At 41.8% G+C, this 17717-nt stretch overlaps 1 protein-coding gene across 2 annotated transcripts; it reads left to right on the top strand.

Annotated features, from left to right (window-relative positions):
- The first annotated feature begins 3436 nt into the window (after positions 1 to 3436).
- Positions 3437 to 17650, top strand: tmie (transmembrane inner ear). Of its 2 annotated transcripts, none has more exons than XM_037085117.1 (4): positions 3437 to 3802; positions 10170 to 10287; positions 10734 to 10883; positions 16805 to 17650. In XM_037085117.1, exons 1-4 carry the CDS (start codon positions 3728 to 3730, stop codon positions 17101 to 17103), a joined length of 642 nt encoding a protein of 213 aa, XP_036941012.1. In that variant the 5' UTR covers positions 3437 to 3727; the 3' UTR covers positions 17104 to 17650. The 2 variants fall into 2 exon arrangements, with proteins under 2 accessions (XP_036941012.1, XP_036941011.1); XM_037085116.1 differs by lacking the exon at positions 3437 to 3802 and adding an exon at positions 6172 to 6909.
- The last annotated feature ends 67 nt before the right edge of the window (positions 17651 to 17717 follow it).

The raw sequence follows: 17717 nt of genomic DNA, 5'->3' as shown, positions 1-17717 counted from the left end.
GAAAGGTGTAGATTTATTCCAAAATGCCCAATAACCCACCAAACCAAACACAAACTTATGTAAACACAGCGTACGTAAACAGCCTCACCTATTTGTCATTCCAGGTTTGAATGACTCCTTTCTCCATCCTTCTCCTCAGAGGTATTCCCTCGTTCTGGACCAATGCTTCCTGCAGACCATTGACTGCATCCAGAAACTAAAGTAAATAGTGGAGCTGTGAACGCAGAGGTTAAAGTTAGCCATCAGTATATGAGGGATCTGTGAACTTTACTCAGGCCAGAAAACGGTTTGTGCCTGTATGAGTCCATTCATCTCCGAGCGCCTCTCATTTACATGTAATGGAAAGAAAATAAACAGCAGGGTCCTAATATGCTCATTTACAGTAAGTAGAAATAAAGTAATGAACTGTTATCTGTATCAAGACAGCAGCGGAACAGTGAAATGTTGACCAAAGTCTGACGGATGACTGATATTGTTGCTGACATTTATATATAAAAAAAACATCCAGTATGGATGTGTTCACTGCCATCACACACAATTCATAGTGACGTGTTGATGAGACAAGTTCTGTCAGCAGTTTTGTCTGATCTTCAGTTTGAGCTGTGCCACTCTTATATTTACACTTTTGATGCTTATTTTCCAAAACGGTTGCATTGCTTGCATTACACCAAAAGACACAGTCTGGTGCAGTGAGGGATCGTGTCGACTTAATTGCCCCTTTCTTTGTTTTCACCTGCGTACCGTGTTTGTCACATGGTTTGTCGGCAGGATTACACAAAAACTCCTCAACAGAGTTCCATGACACTTGGAAGGATGATGGGTCACGATGGCTCAGAATAGACACCATTAACATTTAGTGCAGATCTGGATAAAAAGACGGATCCAAGGATTTATCCTTTCTGTAACATTACATGTCTGGCCTTGGTGGAGGTATGAACTCCTCTGAGAGCCTTTCTAGTTCTTGTACATTTTATTTCAGTGACATCACTAGATGGCAGTGTGGTTAGTCATGCGCTGCACGTCAACCACTTTTGATGTGCTCTCCTGACAGTCCTGATTTGTTGTTGTTCTGTGGTCTAAAGCCAGATATGCCAATTAAACATATAGTATGCTCAATCGGATGTACACAGTGAAGCTATGCAACACCTACTGTCATTATAATGATCTAGTTATAAATGAATCAGTAAAGAAACGTGATCTATGTCTGGAAACAGAGTGAATAAAAATATGAATGCGATAAGGGTACAGAAGTTTCACTCTTATAGAGACTGTTTTGTATGGACGTGCAGAAAAAAAAAAAGAAAAAAACTTGTAACAGCAAAAACACAGGAACATATCTCAGTGGTGACATTAGTGAAGAATATATCAGATGCACTTTTGCCACTGAGGCACTTTCAATGTGCGAAGTCAGAGCAAACTGATGCTGCTGACATGGTGACAGCATGGCTTAGAAGCCTGCTCTTGGCAAAGTGCAGCTCCTCACAGTCGGTGCCCTGCGCTGTCTGCATCTGAGGGCTGCTTTTCTCTCCCCATCGCTGTACTCACCGAGCAGTCACTCTCGACTCGAGGCTCATTCTCATCTCATTTTTTTTTTGTCCCCCACTGAAAATTGAATTGCTCTCCATGTTCTGTCAAATTCAGAAATATGCTGCTTCTTCAGGAAGCACCCTACATCTGACAACCATCGTGGCAAATCAGAACAAGGATGCTTTTTCTTTTAATTCAGTGCTCCACTGACATTTGGGTGTTTTAATATGCCCCAAAATCAAGAGGAAAGACATGTGTACATTTTCACATTAGTTATTTATAGCCTAAATGAGAGGAAGATACCAGAGCTGGATGTCTGAATCACTGGCTGTGTCATGTGTGTCCATCATCACTGATGCAGATATCCTAAGCGTTGGGGTTCACTCACGGTAAGTCCATAAGTGAGCAAAGTAGTTCAGAAAGCCCCCCAACACGTGCTGACACAATGCCGTGGGCATTTTTCTCACGCACATGATCACTGCTGCTCGCATCCGCTGCCTCCTAGAGATGTGTGCATGAGCCCCGCTGATCACAGGCTGCTGATCTTTGTAGTCTTACCTTTATCTGTTTGTTGACAGAAGAGGGAGACAGAAATAATTGGGAGAGACAAAGGGGGGCGGCACACCAGCTGAGCCACCTCGGCGCCCCAGGAGGCTGCTTTTTTGTTCAGTGCAATACTGTCTGTGTATGCTCTGTGAATATAAATATGTGAAGCTTTGTTTTGACAACACAGCAACATCTGCTGATCAATACTTAAATGGTCCTCATTGTGTCTGCAGAGATTCATACTGTAGCTCGGCATGTGGCGCGCGGGTGGACAGTTGCAATGCAATCTAATATTGTCTGTGAAGACATCGGAAGTTGCTCTGATATTTTAGGATGTTTAAAAGCTCTCCACACAAAGGACTACAACGCACAAAAAAATGTATAAATGTTTTGTTTATTTGTCAGCTGCTGCATCCTGAACAGGCTGTTTCACTCTTTAGTTCGTTACCAGTTCCTGACACTATGATTACTATTTGTACTATAATTTGGGGAGAGAAAAAAAAAAAAAAATTCAGGGCCCTAAAGTGGAAACTCTGCCACCTCACTCGTCCTCTGCTGCCCCAAATCAGGCATTAATGGCTCCAAGCGTGTTTCCTCAATCACACACCATCTAACTGAGCAGACAGCAATAGGACAAAAATGTCAAAGAACTTCTCCCACTGGACAGGGCCTTTCCACTCCCTGTGTTTCAGACTGACAACATTTGACCTTCAGTGTTCGGGGCTTGAAGATACAGCATGTTTCAAGAACACATCAAAATAGCAGAAAGAATGCCGAGAGAGGTCATTTTATTTAGTTTATTTCGGATCAAAAATCCACTTTGGTTAGATAAACAATGGAGTTTTAAACAACTGGTGAACATATTTCAGTTGACAAATACATGTGATGCGAATTTATTACAACATTTTAGTTTATTGCAAAAAGTGCCCACTTGTTGATGGATTATTTAAAAAAGATAAACACTATTCATTGGAAATGTGCACAGTGTCAACTTGTGGTTTTGTTGTTTTGCTTTTGTAGACACTACCCATCGGTCAGACACCTGCAACAGGCAGGATTACTTAGTAAACCAGATTACTTCTGACACAGAAACAACCTGTTCTGAACATTTTGTAGCACACTCATTGTGTTGTATGTGTGTCATCTCTTTTTTTTAATTTTATTTTCAGTTCCTCTGGATTGATTGGAGTGGATTCAGGTCACCTGGTTGGGTGACTGGCTCCTAATTACTGAGTGAGAGCAGCTTGGGGCTGCTAAACAATCAGAGTGTGACGACGCCCTTTTGCGAGGGCTTAAGAGTGGTGGAAAATGGCACCCTGGTTGGTCTTTCTCATTCTGATTCTGTCCTTGAGTCAGTTCATCAATTTAATACTGGTCAGAGGGGGTTCCATTACAGTAGAGAAGCAAACAGCCCCAAATTGTTTGTAGATTCAGAAGTTAACTGCACAGAAATAAAGAAAGAATTAGCCATTGAACCAATACGACAATATGATTTTAGTGGAATTACCAGCGAGCTACTGCAACATTAGAGATGACCACAAATAAGAGACATTCGTGAGACAAGAACACAGTGTCATAGAACCACCAATGTTTGAAACCCAACCTTATACAAAAAGACATTTTGAAATCCTTCCTCTGTGTGTCGTGGCTTAGCATGTCTCACCACGCAGATTCCCTTGAAGCATGGACACCTAGACTACCCTCGAATCCTCACTGGCGCACTATGATGGTAATGATGATTAATTAAACAAGGTGTTGCAGAGTGAGCAAGTGGGTTCACAACGTGCTTCACATTCAAAATATTACAGTTACCTAAGCTAGTGAATCATTTTGGTGCAATATGTAAGAATAAAAGTAAAATAAAAGTAACCAAACAGGCAGACTCTTTCATATGCCACCAGTCAGACTTGACATACATGACGTAGCATTAATATGCTGATTGCGGCCGTACCTCTAACAAAAGCCAATCACTGGGAACTGTGTTTGATTGAGATTAAGGACAAGGGTTCTCATTATCACTAAAAACCCTCAGGATGGGGCTGCAGGCTGGTGGGAACATTTCCTCTTAGTCTTCAGCGGGGAGGTAAGATTCAATCATGCGACATAGTGCAAGCGTATGCTCCTCGATCAATACACATAATGTCTAGTGTCCCAGTTTACATGGCGATTACTGAGTCAGTCATGGTGCGTTTTGCTGGTAAGACAATCTTGAAAAAGAGCTATTTTGTCACTGTTATTCAAAGACTTGAGCAGGAACAAAAAAAGCATGGGCAAATGGGACTATAATGACAAAGAATCCACTTGGACTAATGGCATATCTCATCAAAGGGTCTATTCCTTGTCGGGAGACGTAAGGATGAGGCTACAATCCATGTGGAAAGCGTCTCTCTGCAGGGAGCGTCCATCAGTCTCTTTATATCAGCCATTTAACTGAAAGCTTCATACAATCTAAGTAAGTATAATATAAGGCTGTTATCAGGCTAGGTGTAAAAATGGGATATTACATGCACAATAGCAACTGATGACATGGGATTAGGTAAATGACCAGAAGAGACATGCTGATAATATGTTCTGTACAAATGGAAATAATAGGCAGACAGAAAAACACAGATACTGGACACAACTAGAGGGCGACAGTAACAAAGCATGTGCGCATCTGAGTACAACTGTTAAAAATGCTTATCCTAATAATAGAGGAACAATATTTAATCATTTTCTAATAAAATGATTTAGGTCTACTCTCTCACTCAGAGTTAGGGGGTTCTGTGTACCTGACCGCTTCTTGGCTCTGAGCTCCAGGAAGTAACTGGCACACAACCCCTCACAATATGTTCTTTTTACACGTAACACTGTTATTGTTGCACTGATTACACAAAAAAGATATATTGCACTAATTACTGAGCTTCAGAGGTGTTGGTCGACACATTTTTGACAGAGCCAAGCCAGCTGGTTTCCCCTGGTTTCCACTCTTAGTGAAGTGAACCAGCAGCTGGCTGTAGCCTTATATTAAAGGGAAAGGTATACAATGGATTTCAATATCCTTACTGAACTCTCTGCTTGATGTCAAAGTATTCCTTGTATGTGTTGTTGAACATGTGGGTTAGTATTTAAATGCCTAGGTGCTAGAATCCCTCATTGTATGCCTTGTGATATTTTCATCTTGTAACACTTTTTCATCTCTTGCAGCACTGTATCTGCAGGCTGGTGAGTGGTGTGTACATTGAGATTTCTTGAGCAAAACATGACATAAGATCACAGAAAATGCTGCATTGCGTTAATTGCAAGTTCAGCTGCTGCCTTACTGCTGCAACATGTAAGAATTTTTGTTTAAAGGTATTACAAAAAATGGTAAAATTATCAACAGAACTTTTAAAAAATGTGCAATGACATTATGTCAAACACATATGTGTACAGTGTTGCAGAGATATCTAGGCTACCGAAGTAAGCATGGTAAATAGCTAAATCCTGGCCTGAAAACAACTTATTTCTCCAAAGCTCCTGTGAGAGGAGCACTGAGATATTAAGTAACATGGATAACTGTTCATTCACACTGATCAAAATGTAGTGTTTTATTTCCAGTTATAATTTCTCAGTTTGAAGAATCAGTCCCTCTACTCACATGAAGTAGTACAGCTGCTGTTTTCAGTATGGGACCAGCTTTGTGATAATATTGACAGGAAGTGACTGTGCGAAATAGATACAAAGTCTCTGTGAGGCTGAATTCAATACTGACCTTTATCAGTGCAGCGCTTCCGTTATTTTCCACAGAATCAACCGTGACTCATCTCAGAACATACTGAAGACACGCAACACATTTTCACAACAGTTTGTTGCAAATCATTCTTAAATCGCAAACAATGCATGCTGGGAAATCATCTCATGCTGATCACATTTCTTTAGAATCTCATCTCAGTGGTTTGATTCAGCTCTTTACAGTGCATTCATCTAATTCATAATTTCAGAAGACTAAGATACAACTTGTGCTTTGATGTTGTGTTTAGTTCCTTTGTGTTTACGCATGAGACATGAAAGACGCACTTCATCTATCAGTTGAGTACTTTCACTGTGGCATGGACCCTTGTAATAAAAAAAAATGCTTTTATCATCACTGATGATATCATAGAAAGCAGCTCTTTGCTTTGGCATATTGAAAAGGCCAGGTTCTATGGCACTGTGGCTCTTTTGTCAAACTGAAGCGACGAGGCTGCGGCACATTTTATACTCCGGATTCTGAGGCAATAAACACGATGGCGCTCACAGCCTTTTGCTTCACTGTCCTGCGCTGGCCAACCTCATGGTGAACTGTGCTGCCCATCCCCCCACGCACTGTGTTAACTGCCTGTCCCCAGCAGGATGAGCTGGCTGTAAACCACACCGGTTCTATTAATTAATTAATGTACCCTAACGGCAGGGTTGGCTCCCTCCACTGTAGTGGAGCAGTTTTCAGCCGCCTGCAGTGGTGACCGCCAGTGTGTCTTTGGGTTCCTGCAGTGGTGTTAGGAGAAGGGGAAAAAGACAAAGAGGAGCAAAGCAGCAGACAAATGTGGATGGAAGGAAGCCGTCAGCATCATAGTAACAATTAATCACCCGGGGCCATTGTGGTCCTGTCCTGTAAACGGCGCCAGTGCAGGCAGGCGGGCAGAGAGACAGAAGAAGAGAGGAAGAGGCAGAGGAAGAGAGGGAGAGAGGGGGCAGGGTGGCTGCAGGGAGAAAGAAGGGGAGAGAATGGTTGGGGATCAGCCTGTGTGTCCACCTCAGCTCATGCTGCGGGGCTGGGGAGCAGTGCTGCTGTCTCAGTGCATGTCCTCCGTGTTCTCCCAGATCCCGGACCCGGAGGTAAGAGTCTCATACATCACCGTGTCCTCCACAGGTCTCTCTCGGGAAATATCCTGAGGGCTGTTCTTTGTGATGGTTGCAGGTGTTTTGGTGTTAAAAGGCTTCATGCTATTAACTGTTTGGCTGCCAGAGTTGTTGCTTGAGCGAGTGAACATGTGTTGAAACCTGATATATTATATGGTCTTACAGGGAGCGCAAAGCACATGTTTGAACATGGATGCAAACGGGAGGACGAGTGTGACGAGTTGTGGTACGACAGGTTGTTTTTGTGCTTTTGGGCAGAAGACAGGAGGGTAACGTTGCAGAGGATGTGGCCACACAAGAATGTTCTGATTAGTAGAAAGCAGCTGAAATGTGTTGAGTTTTCTTAAAATAACAAGCTGATAAAAAACAGTTCTGCCTCTGAAAATAGGCAATTCACTCACTCTGGATACAGAAACACATACGACATTACAATCACTGACAAAACATACCTTCATATTAGCATGTTGATTGAGTTACGGTTGTATATTATAGGCACGTGTGCAAAAAAGCTACAGATAAATACAGTGATACAGAGGCAACAGATATTAGATTTTTTTTATTTTTAAGTTTGGAGTTTAAAGTTGTTGGAAAAGATATTCATTCATATTTACCAAGCCATCAAGTCACAATACAAGCTCAGTATTATTATTTGGTGAGTGTCTTCCTGTAACTGAATAAACAAGAGGGGGGGGGGGGGACAGAAGTTGGAAAGGAGGCTAATTAAAAGGGTCTATATCCAATATATGAATATATAAAATGGTGAAACAGTAATAAGTCATGCTGTTCTTTGAGGATACTAAACATTATTGTAGAAGGTCAGAGAAACTACAAGAAGCCTCTAGAAACAGTCTCCCTCTGACACACCCAGAACTTTTAAAAAGAGAAAGAAGTGAAGCTTGAGCTGGTGGCAGAAGTTCCTTAAATTTAAGTTTAAAACATTAAAAAAATGACGGACACAGTGGTGTGACATGATGGTGATATCGATGTATTGTGTTGCAGAGAACTCCAGACACAACCCTGGTGCTGTGAGCTGCTCAGCTATTAGGGCTGATCTGACCGCAGCAGTTAGCAGTTGCTCTCATGACACAGTGGCCCCCGTTTGTTTGGAGTATGAATTAAACAGGTTGCCAATTCTACTGTTTTGCCCCTTTAATGAGAAAAGAACATGTTTTTGCTGTTTATACTGACAGCAAGAGTACAAATTTAAAAAACTTGGTTCCAAATACCAGGAAATAGAATGTAAATACTGTCAGCATGGTACACATTTGCTCACATGCAATTCCAGATATCCCTTTAAAGTCATTAGTGGTCCTTTGCTAATTTCATATAAAACTAAACCTGCGTCCGGCGTTTTAAATTTTTTCAGATGTTAATCCTCCATTCAGTCAGACTAATCTTCAATGATTAGCCCCTGAAGAATTTCATTTAGAACAACTAGTCAAAACACTCACACGTATCCAAACGTGAAATTGCAACTTCCAAATTCCAACCTGCAGCAAACAAAAACGTGCAATCAGTTTGGCAACACAGTAACTAAGGGGGGTAAGCTGAGGTCACAGCGCTTCTGAGTTTGTGTTGTTTGTTCCACCAAAAGGAAAACTTGAGGCTTATGCCTGCTAATCCTGCCACGCGGAATTCCCCCCAAGAGGAAAGCACTTAGCATTACACAATCGCTCTCGGGGCAAAAAAAAAGAAAAAAGATTATTATTTAAAAGCAGCGCTATATATCTCCATCGAGGATAATCCTTTCTGTGGGAGTTGCACCAACGCGCGCCTAAACTTACTCAGATTCGATTTTCACTGCGGATCCTTTGTTCAAGTTCAGCGCCTCTCTCTTGAGCTGTCCTCGACAGACAAGCAGCCGAGGCCCTGAGGACGGCTTGCATTGTCACGTTCTGGCACTGTGGCTTGCGAGAATCAGTCAGGTCAGGCAAACAGCATGAATAACAGGTTCGTTGGCCCTGATATTGAGAGTGTCACCCAGCACAGAAGGACAAAACAGAGGTGCTGGAGAAAGAGGAGCTCTTATCCACCAATCCAAAGCTTATTTTAACGACAGCTCATTCATCAATCGAAGGTTTTTTGAGGCTTCCTCTTATATCACCGTCTCAACTATTTTCTGAAATCGTGTCCCTATTTCAGCGCATAATGATGTTGTCAGTACACAAAGCTAATAAGTATCCATTTTCAGAATCCATCGCTTCCAAGTATAGAGCTTCTAAAAGACAGTGTTGTTATTATTCAATCAAGCGATCGATATACAGTGGACAGCGAGAAATCCTCATGCTGATTTGATCAGGGAACCGGTAGCATGCTGGCAAAGTAGCAATCCATGACATTGATCTGACACAAAAACACGCGTTTTTTTTTTTTTTTTTTCTTCTTATTGATTGCTCCCAGTTCACCCGGCTTACAGGCAGAGAACAGAGAGAGAGAGAGAGAGAGAGAGAGAAAGAGAGAGAGAGAGAGAAAGAGAGAGAGAGAGAGAGAGAGAGAGAGAGAGAGAGAGTTTTGCAGTGCGGAAAAGCGTTTGTTTCGAGTGCTTCTGACAAAACTTCTGCACTTCTGCACAACAACTGCCACCGCTTAGAAAGCTTAGACAAAGAGCAGCCTGCAAAACCGCCCCGCGCCTCAGAGCTTGTTTGGGTTGAGAAAGGGGAGATTGAGGTGGAGACGGAGCCAGAGAGAAACCCGCAGGTCGTGTGGGTTTTTTTGTTTTCCTGGCAGCGGCTCGAGAAATGCTAACACCGGGGCCTTTTGTTTTTTAACATTCTGCCAACACCTTGAAGAAAAACATCACTTTTCCTTCAAGTCAGCTCAGTGGTTTTCTCTCTTCACGGAACTGTCAGTTCATTTATGTAATGAGATAAATAACAAACTCAGGACCCGCCGGCTATCCTCTGACACTGATTTACCCTCTAGGAGTCATGGTTTGTGGGTATAGCAAGGATATCTGAATGACTGGACCAAAAATTCCTCTTCCATGTGCCACTCGTTGTGTATGGTGCGACTAGCTGCTTGAGACATGAGGCTACATTTTCCTGTAATCTCTACAAACAGAATTTTAAAGACAAGCTAAAAGGGCGCACGTTAACCAAGATTGTAAGATTACACGCAGATCCTGCATTCATATATTATGTCTACATTCAGATATTCTCCACTTAATAGTTTGTGGTGTTGAAATACCTAAAAAAAAAAAAAAAAAAAAAATCAATGTTGTCTCATCTTTTCCACAGCTTTTACCCACAGATCCGCCCAAGAAGCCGGACCCCGTCACCTCGGAGACCGTTGTTTTCTGGGGGCTGCGGCTATGGCAGGTCATCGGCATCTTCGCGATGTTCGCTTTGGCAGTCGGTTGGTACATCTCATTAAGTCACTTTTGCTGTCACCCTCACAAATGATTCCCCAAATACGCAGCTCTCTTTGGGATTAGCTGCAGGCCAAAGAGGATTTAGCATGTGATTACGCACATCCACAGTGAGATAACCAAGCGCAGTGTAATCAGTGGTGATGACAGTTGTATTCTGTCAGGATTAAGAGGTGTTTCCAGAAGTGAGTCAGCCACAGTTTAAAGTAGGAAGTGGTTCCAGTACTGTCCATAGTGATGTCCTCGGGTCGTCAAGCCCAACTTTGTCAATGTCATTCCCCCCAATATTGTGGGCACCACAAACAGGCGGAGGTGACGCCCGCAAACATCCAGATCCATCCTCATCACGTAAAAGAGCGGTGTGCTGTGCAACTAAATTCATCATGCACCTGTTTTTTTTTTTTTTTTTTTTTTCCCTCCCCTTCTCACGCAGTCATCACTCTGTGTTGTATATTCAAATGTCGCATCCCGAGAACCAAAAAGGAAATTGAGGCCCGACACGCACAAAGACAAGCTGCCAAGAAATACGCCAACACGTTAGAGACGGTGCCGCCTCTGAATGAGCTGACTGAGATCCCGGGATGTGAGTACCTCTAATGTCTTTTAGATATTAATAATATTATGTTACATACGCTGACATACACCAGCTCTGATGTCTGATGTTGACTGTGGCGATCTCTTGGAGGGACTCTGCTTGTTGATTGCTGATGGATGAGCCACGTTCTCTCTGGTTTGAGCCAAAGACTCTGACAACATTCTTCTATGTTGTAGTCCCACTTTATGATTAAGTCTAGGAGGACAGCTGTCTTTTTACATAACCTCTTTTCTAGGGCAGCTTTAATTTCTTAAATTTGACTGTCTCTTTTTGTAACTTCCCTACATCTGCTGCACTTGTTTCAATTCTTCTGCTCTGTTGTACTAAATCTTCTCTTCTCTTCTCTTCTCTTCTCTTCTCTTCTCTTCTCTTCTCTTCTCTTCTCTTCTCTTCCCTTCTCTTTCCAGCTACCCCAGATGCTTCTGCAGTACAGACAGTCTCTGAGCAGGTGCAAAGTCAAAGTGCTAACAACAGTCAGCTCTCAGTAGTCAGGGTCAGCGAGGAGCAGACCAGCACCCTCACTTTGTCAGAGACGGGATGACCTTTCTTCTTTCTTTTCCCATTCTTTCTTATTGGCCATGTGACTTTTAACTTCTCCTCTTCATCGGAGGTCGCCCTTAATGTTCCCTCGTCTATCCTACAGTCAACCCTGTAGGAATTCATTAAATGCTACTGTATCGCTGCAAAAAGAATATAAGAGAAATATACCTCTCGTTCGAATGTTTCCTGCATCACTTGGGTCAAATACGAATTTTGCTCGGTATAAGAGTTGTGTCACCGCAGCAATGCAATGAACATTTACTGTGTTCTGCTTCTCTGCAAATATAATTTCTTTAGGGCAGCTGGACTTTTGTAGTTCATACTTTTGTATTTTTGAGAGGCTCTCTTCTTTCTGAAGGTCTAGCTCATTCTAATATAGATGCACGCGTCTTGCTTCACACACATTTGCATGTCAGAAGGCTTTTATAATGTTGCATAATGTTCATTATCAAAATTGACTGTAAGCAGCGAAAATGCTAATGCATGCAGCATGTGTGTGCTCAGTGTCTGTTTGCTTTGAATAAAGCAAATCATTCACACTATCTCCTGCCCGTATACATTAAATATGATCGCTAATGATCGCCAACAACAACGGTCTCATCTGTGATTGAATGTTCTTGTTCTACTCCTCTTTCTCTCAGGATTTTGGTGCACTGCCTGGTGCGCATCTCAGCCATCTTGCAGATGCTTAACCGTGACTTTTTCAGGTTACAGGTTACAAATACGACAAATAAGGACTGACATCTGTCCTCTCCTGTTCCTCTCCAAGATACATCAATCGGCCATGTGCACAAATCCATTCATTGGTTATTTTTGTGATTAATTATGGGGGGAAAAAAAAATCACTGGGCTGTCAATAAGTTTTTCGTGCATGATAAGTGTGTCAAATAAGATCACATGGTAAGCCGACTGTGCTGAGAGCATCCGTAGCTCCTCAACCTACAGAGTCATCACAGAGAGTTGATCTCATGTGCACTGGAGTAAATGCTCTTCCCTGACCACATAACTACTCAACCGTGTGGCTGGGAGAGAAGGCTGAAGGGGCAGCACACTGACTGCAGCCATTACAGAGTAGAGTGGTGAGAGTGATGGTGGCTGCGCTCAGATATGGAATCAAACTATACTTTAATATTCGCTTCTGGAGGAGCACAGCACAAATGCACAAGCAAAAATGTAATTTGCTGCTTTTCTCCAGTCATGCTCGGGTACGCTGGAAAACGCAATAATATTCAACAAACTAATGAGCACATACAGAGATAATGGAGGGATGCCAGCGTCTTTGAATGTTAAGGAAAAAAAAAAACGTTTTACACAACAAAGTCTGATTCTTGGGGGATTTCTGCCGTCTATGTGAAAAAAGGCAACCCAATCACCAGAATAAATGTTTCTGCAACACGCCAGATGCCTAAAAACTGAATTTTTCCCTATGTTGCCACCCTACATCTGTTCAAGTATTAGAATTTTATATGTCACAATTGTCACAAGCAGGTCTGCTCTAGCAGCTCGGGTTTAGGCGCAAATAACACTTGGTCGGGTTTAGGAAAACATCAGAGTTTCGCTCATATACCAGATTTGGTTGGCATGATGGCACCGATGAAGGTGGTGGTCTGACTCCCCGTGAAATATATGAAATGTTCCTCCAAAGCAGTCAGTAAAAACAACAGTGAGCACGTCTTAGCAGACAATTTAACGTTACAGACGAGGATCAATAAATAGCCTCTTTTCTTTGGATGCGGTCTGTGTGAATACCTTTTTTCACACATAACAGTTGCTTATGTGTTCACTGAAGAACAGCCTTTCAGAGATTAAAGAAAAAAAATCAACTGTTCTGTAAAAGCAGAAAACACATGGAACGAGGTTGTTTTACAAGTTTTCACACCATTCAAACATGTGAGATTCGCCATTAATAATTCCTCCACACCGTTGACACGTACATACCAATCTGTTAAAAGCATCTGGGACATCTAGTCAATACGAGAGAAGAAAAACTGTGAGCCCTCTTCAGTTTCACAGCCAATATCTGTTGCCAACTAACACACACACACACACACACACAGAGGAAGAGGAGGGGGGATCAAAGGCTGCTGTCATCCGTCTATCTCCATCTCCTTACAAGCACTCATGTTGACTGAGGAACAGGGACTCAAGAGGGAGCAGAGCACCAGTCCCTCCTATCTGCCCGCTTTGAGAATGACAGTGTTCTAATTGATAGCAGACAGTTTTCAGCTGTTGTTCAAACACATTTCTCACACATCTGTCCGCTACTGCTCCTAGAGGGCAGCGAGGAGGAGGTCATTTGTGGTTCACGGCACGTCGTCTGGCGAGTGACGGACTTGCGAAAAAGGAATTTGGTCTGGTTACAAATCCGACTCTGTTCCTCGGGAGGCTTTATTTATGATGGCAGTCATGGGGAGAGTAACTAAGAGATCACATTTACACTTTGGATTTTTTTTTTTTTGAGACCGATCTGGGATTTTTTTCTTTTAAATGCCACAATGCGAAAAAATGCCCTTGCGTTTCATCAAAAAAAAAAAAAAAAAAAAAAAGCCAAACCTTTGACATTTATTGGTGGTGTTAAAGTCAAGGCCTTTTGTCGAAGGCAAAGTTAACCTTTAATTATTCCGCTACAATACACAGCATGTAAACAACAAGTGCAAAAAGGCCCCAGCCCCTGACCAAAACTTGAAGAATGTCTAAATCTGAGACACATCTGGGTTTCAAATTATGACAGTTAATTACAGCTCCACATTTAGCCATGACCAACCAAAGCTTTAAAACCACTTCACTGATGCATCATCAGGTTCTTTTTTTGTCTCATCAGGCGAGTATATAAAAATAAAGGAGAAAAAGAGGCAACAGAAAAGAGGTTTGAACAGGATACAAGTGGAAAAAAAAATCTATTCACAAACTTCTGATGGTTGGTTGATCATTTTGCGACAGCCAGATTCTCCCGGCACAGGACTTAAATAGATTCAGCTTTCGCTCTGACCCCTTCCAGCAGCTTTCAACATTTAGTGTGTGTTTGTCTGGTTGGGTTTCTTGGCCATTGTTTGTGTGTCCAGCGACTGTGCACCATATGCTTCTGGGAAAAAAAATACAGGGAAAAAAAAAGCAGTGAAGCTTCGTTTGGTCCCAACTGGAATCTTCCTTTGGGCAATTTTCACAGCTTTTAAATTGATGCTGAAGAGTAGGATCACACAGGTGCTATTTGCTGATCTACAGGTATAATTTGATAACTATCACCTGATGTTGTTAAAGTTTTTGGGTGGTCTGTTGGACCCCATTGGCTTAGTGACAGCTTTCATTTGGGGGTGCATCCTTCATTTGGAAAACTATGTGGGCAAAAATGCTCTTTACCTCTTCTGTATAGAGTAGCAGCTTTTAAACATTTACTGGTCGAGAATCTCTACACACCAACCTGTTTTAAGATTATATGAGCGTGTTTACTTCTCAGCATTATCAGTCAGGTGTGGGAATATTTGCTAAAGAGATGTTCAATTAAAAGAGCCAAACAAACACCTAAAAGCATCTGAAGAGTGCGCTTATTAGCATGCCTTCTGTGATCCATGAGGTTGTTTGTTGCTCTATTTCTTGGCCTGCAGCAGTAATTTCCTAGCTCAGCATCACCAGATTAATACGCAAATGCATCTTGGTCAGGTCCCTCTCGAATCCTTTATCAGTGTCCAAGGAGTGCAAACTAAAATGCCTCTGGATAAAACTGGACAAACAATCAGAGCGACCGGTGTCATGCCCAAGTTGGGCCAGGGCTTTAAAGTGAAACTCTCGCCAAAATGCAACCTAGGCTTTTTTTTTTTTGTGAATGTGTATGAGTCAGACCTTGGTGTAAAAGCATAATAAGAGGCACTTTTAAGATTTACCGTGTTTTTTCGTTTTCGGGTCAAACTCATTTTAAATGGGAGTGCCTGGGGCACTTCAGCGATAGCTTCAAAATGTTTAAAACACTAAGAAGGCTCGACACAACATGAAACTTTGTGCGTAGTATCAGCAGGGTCTCTACACATGAACACAAGCATTGACAACATTGTTTATGTGCACAGAGTTTACTAAAAAGAAAGTTTTTGAACAACTCACCTTAGCAGTAGTTTGTTCCACTCACAGTCGTTATGGCAGCTGAGAAGTTTCCATCTCTGAATGCTTCGATCTCAGAACGCAACGTAACCTGGAGGACAGTTAAGGTGGAGCGCTCCTAAAGCTTAGTTCCATATAAACGCATGGATAATTTGTTTTGTCGTTAGTGAAAAGGAACATTGACCTTGAAGTTGAAAAGGTAACCTCATATGAGAAACAATACTAAAATCAAAAGCCGGAAAAATCATGTGAGATATCGCGTGGATAGTTGTTGCCAGAGTTCCACCTTAACTCTCATCCAGGTCAATACTTCTCGGCTGCCATGACGACTGGGAGTGGAACAAGCAACTGCTAAGGCGAGTGGTCGTGTAGTCACCCTGGTGATACTACAAGCAAAATTTCATATCTAAGGAAGCAGAAGAAAAATTAAGCCGGTAGAGCAGTGAAACGTGTGATGAGTGATTTTAAATCTGGACCGGTGACGCTCTTCTCCTTTGTATTTATGTTTCTCTTTTGATGCTATACAGTATATAGCTATAGCAGATCTGGATCCCAGGCTGGTAACTTCCTGTAGTTTAGTTGTCACTTTGGAGTTTTAGTGACCATAATCTTCCTGAAACCTTTTTTTTTTTTTTTTTTTTTTTTTTTTAAAAACAAACCAGACACATGAACATGTTAATAAGTGTGCTTCAGAGGCGCTGATGTAGCTCTTGTTAAGTTAGATGTTTGAACTTTTCCAGTCTAAATGCTAAACGACGCTAGACTACCTAACCACTGGCATTTGCTTTATTGTTATGTACCATGAAATCTTCTTAACTCACACTGAATAAGTAGGTGAGTAAAGATATATCTGAAAATGTAGAACTATCCCTTAAAGCCCAGAATCGATATTTTGTAATAAATATACATTAGCTATCTTTCCCCGACCACGATTTCACCTCCGTCAGTTGTGTCCGTCCTCAGGGTGTCACCTCCTGAGTAACTGAGAGAGAAGAAGAAAACTCAACACGTGAAGCTGACTGTAAACTTTTGCTCTCCATTTCTCACCCAGAAAGGCCCTCACAACAGTGTCATTAAAAGAATAAACAGACCATGCTTAATAGAGGTGAAAGAAACAGATGTGCCTTCATTAAAAGCAGCCCACTTAGCATGGCCTTCTGCTGTATTCGAGTCTCCTTTCCAATTAGCATTACAGGCAGGACCCTGATGATACCTGACACTGCCGCAAATCCGTTAACCTTTTTTTTGTTGTCGTCTTGTTTTTTTTTTCCCCCACACAGCTGCGAAAGTTGAAGAAACCGAGGAGGTGACAACGGTCTCTGGGAAAGTGGACGCCGATAAAGGAGAGAAGAAGTCCAAGGAGGGCAAGAAAGAGGGCAAAGGTGCCAAAGAGGGGAAAGGAGATGAAAAGGAAGGGGGAACAAAGAAGAAGGGTGAAAAAGGTGACAAGGAGACATCCAAAAAAGAAGGCGGTGAAGGGAAAGGGAAGAAATCTGGAGAGAAGGGAGAGAAGGGGGAGAAAGGTGAGAAAGGAGGCAAAGGAGGGGCTAAAGGGGGAGCCAAGAAAGCCCAAAAGTGAACTCTGCAAAAGATCGTTTCATATTTTTCACTGTGAGCATTTTGCACTCTTTTTTTCTAAAAATTTGTATCATATTAAATTTAAAAAATGAATAAAAAAAACCTCATATATAAGAAAATGCATTGTGTCTGTGGTTCGGAGTCACGAAAGTCGCAAGAATATCAGAGTACAGTAAAATCATACATTTATTGTTATTTATTCACAATTCACTGGTGAACACTGGAGACCAGAAAAAACAAAAACAAAAACAAAAAAAACATCCTCTATTTTTACCCCAAGTTTACACTGATATCTACAGCGTGCCCGCGTCACTCTACAGCGATGAGAAGATGAGATGAGACTTTAGCCAAACACTGCCCACAGACCGTATCTAAAGCACGAATGTCGACTCCACTGAGCACAGTTCGGCACGAGATAAATAAAAAGACAATGAAAACAAAACACATTTTATACTCCCATGAGAGGTATTTTGAAAACAATGAAATACAACATTAGCTCTAAGATTATTGGCCTCACTGTACATTTGATTTCCAAAAAAAAAAAAAAACACAATCATTTTACATGTTACAATCGGAACAAAATACTGTATTATAGCATATTAAAGTGCTCAAATA

This window comes from Acanthopagrus latus, chromosome 21 (genome assembly GCF_904848185.1).
Source record: "Acanthopagrus latus isolate v.2019 chromosome 21, fAcaLat1.1, whole genome shotgun sequence".
In the NCBI taxonomy this organism is placed as follows: Eukaryota; Metazoa; Chordata; class Actinopteri; order Spariformes; family Sparidae; genus Acanthopagrus; species Acanthopagrus latus.
Note: the sequence above shows the minus strand (reverse complement) of the source record. Positions and strands in the feature narration are given on the sequence as shown.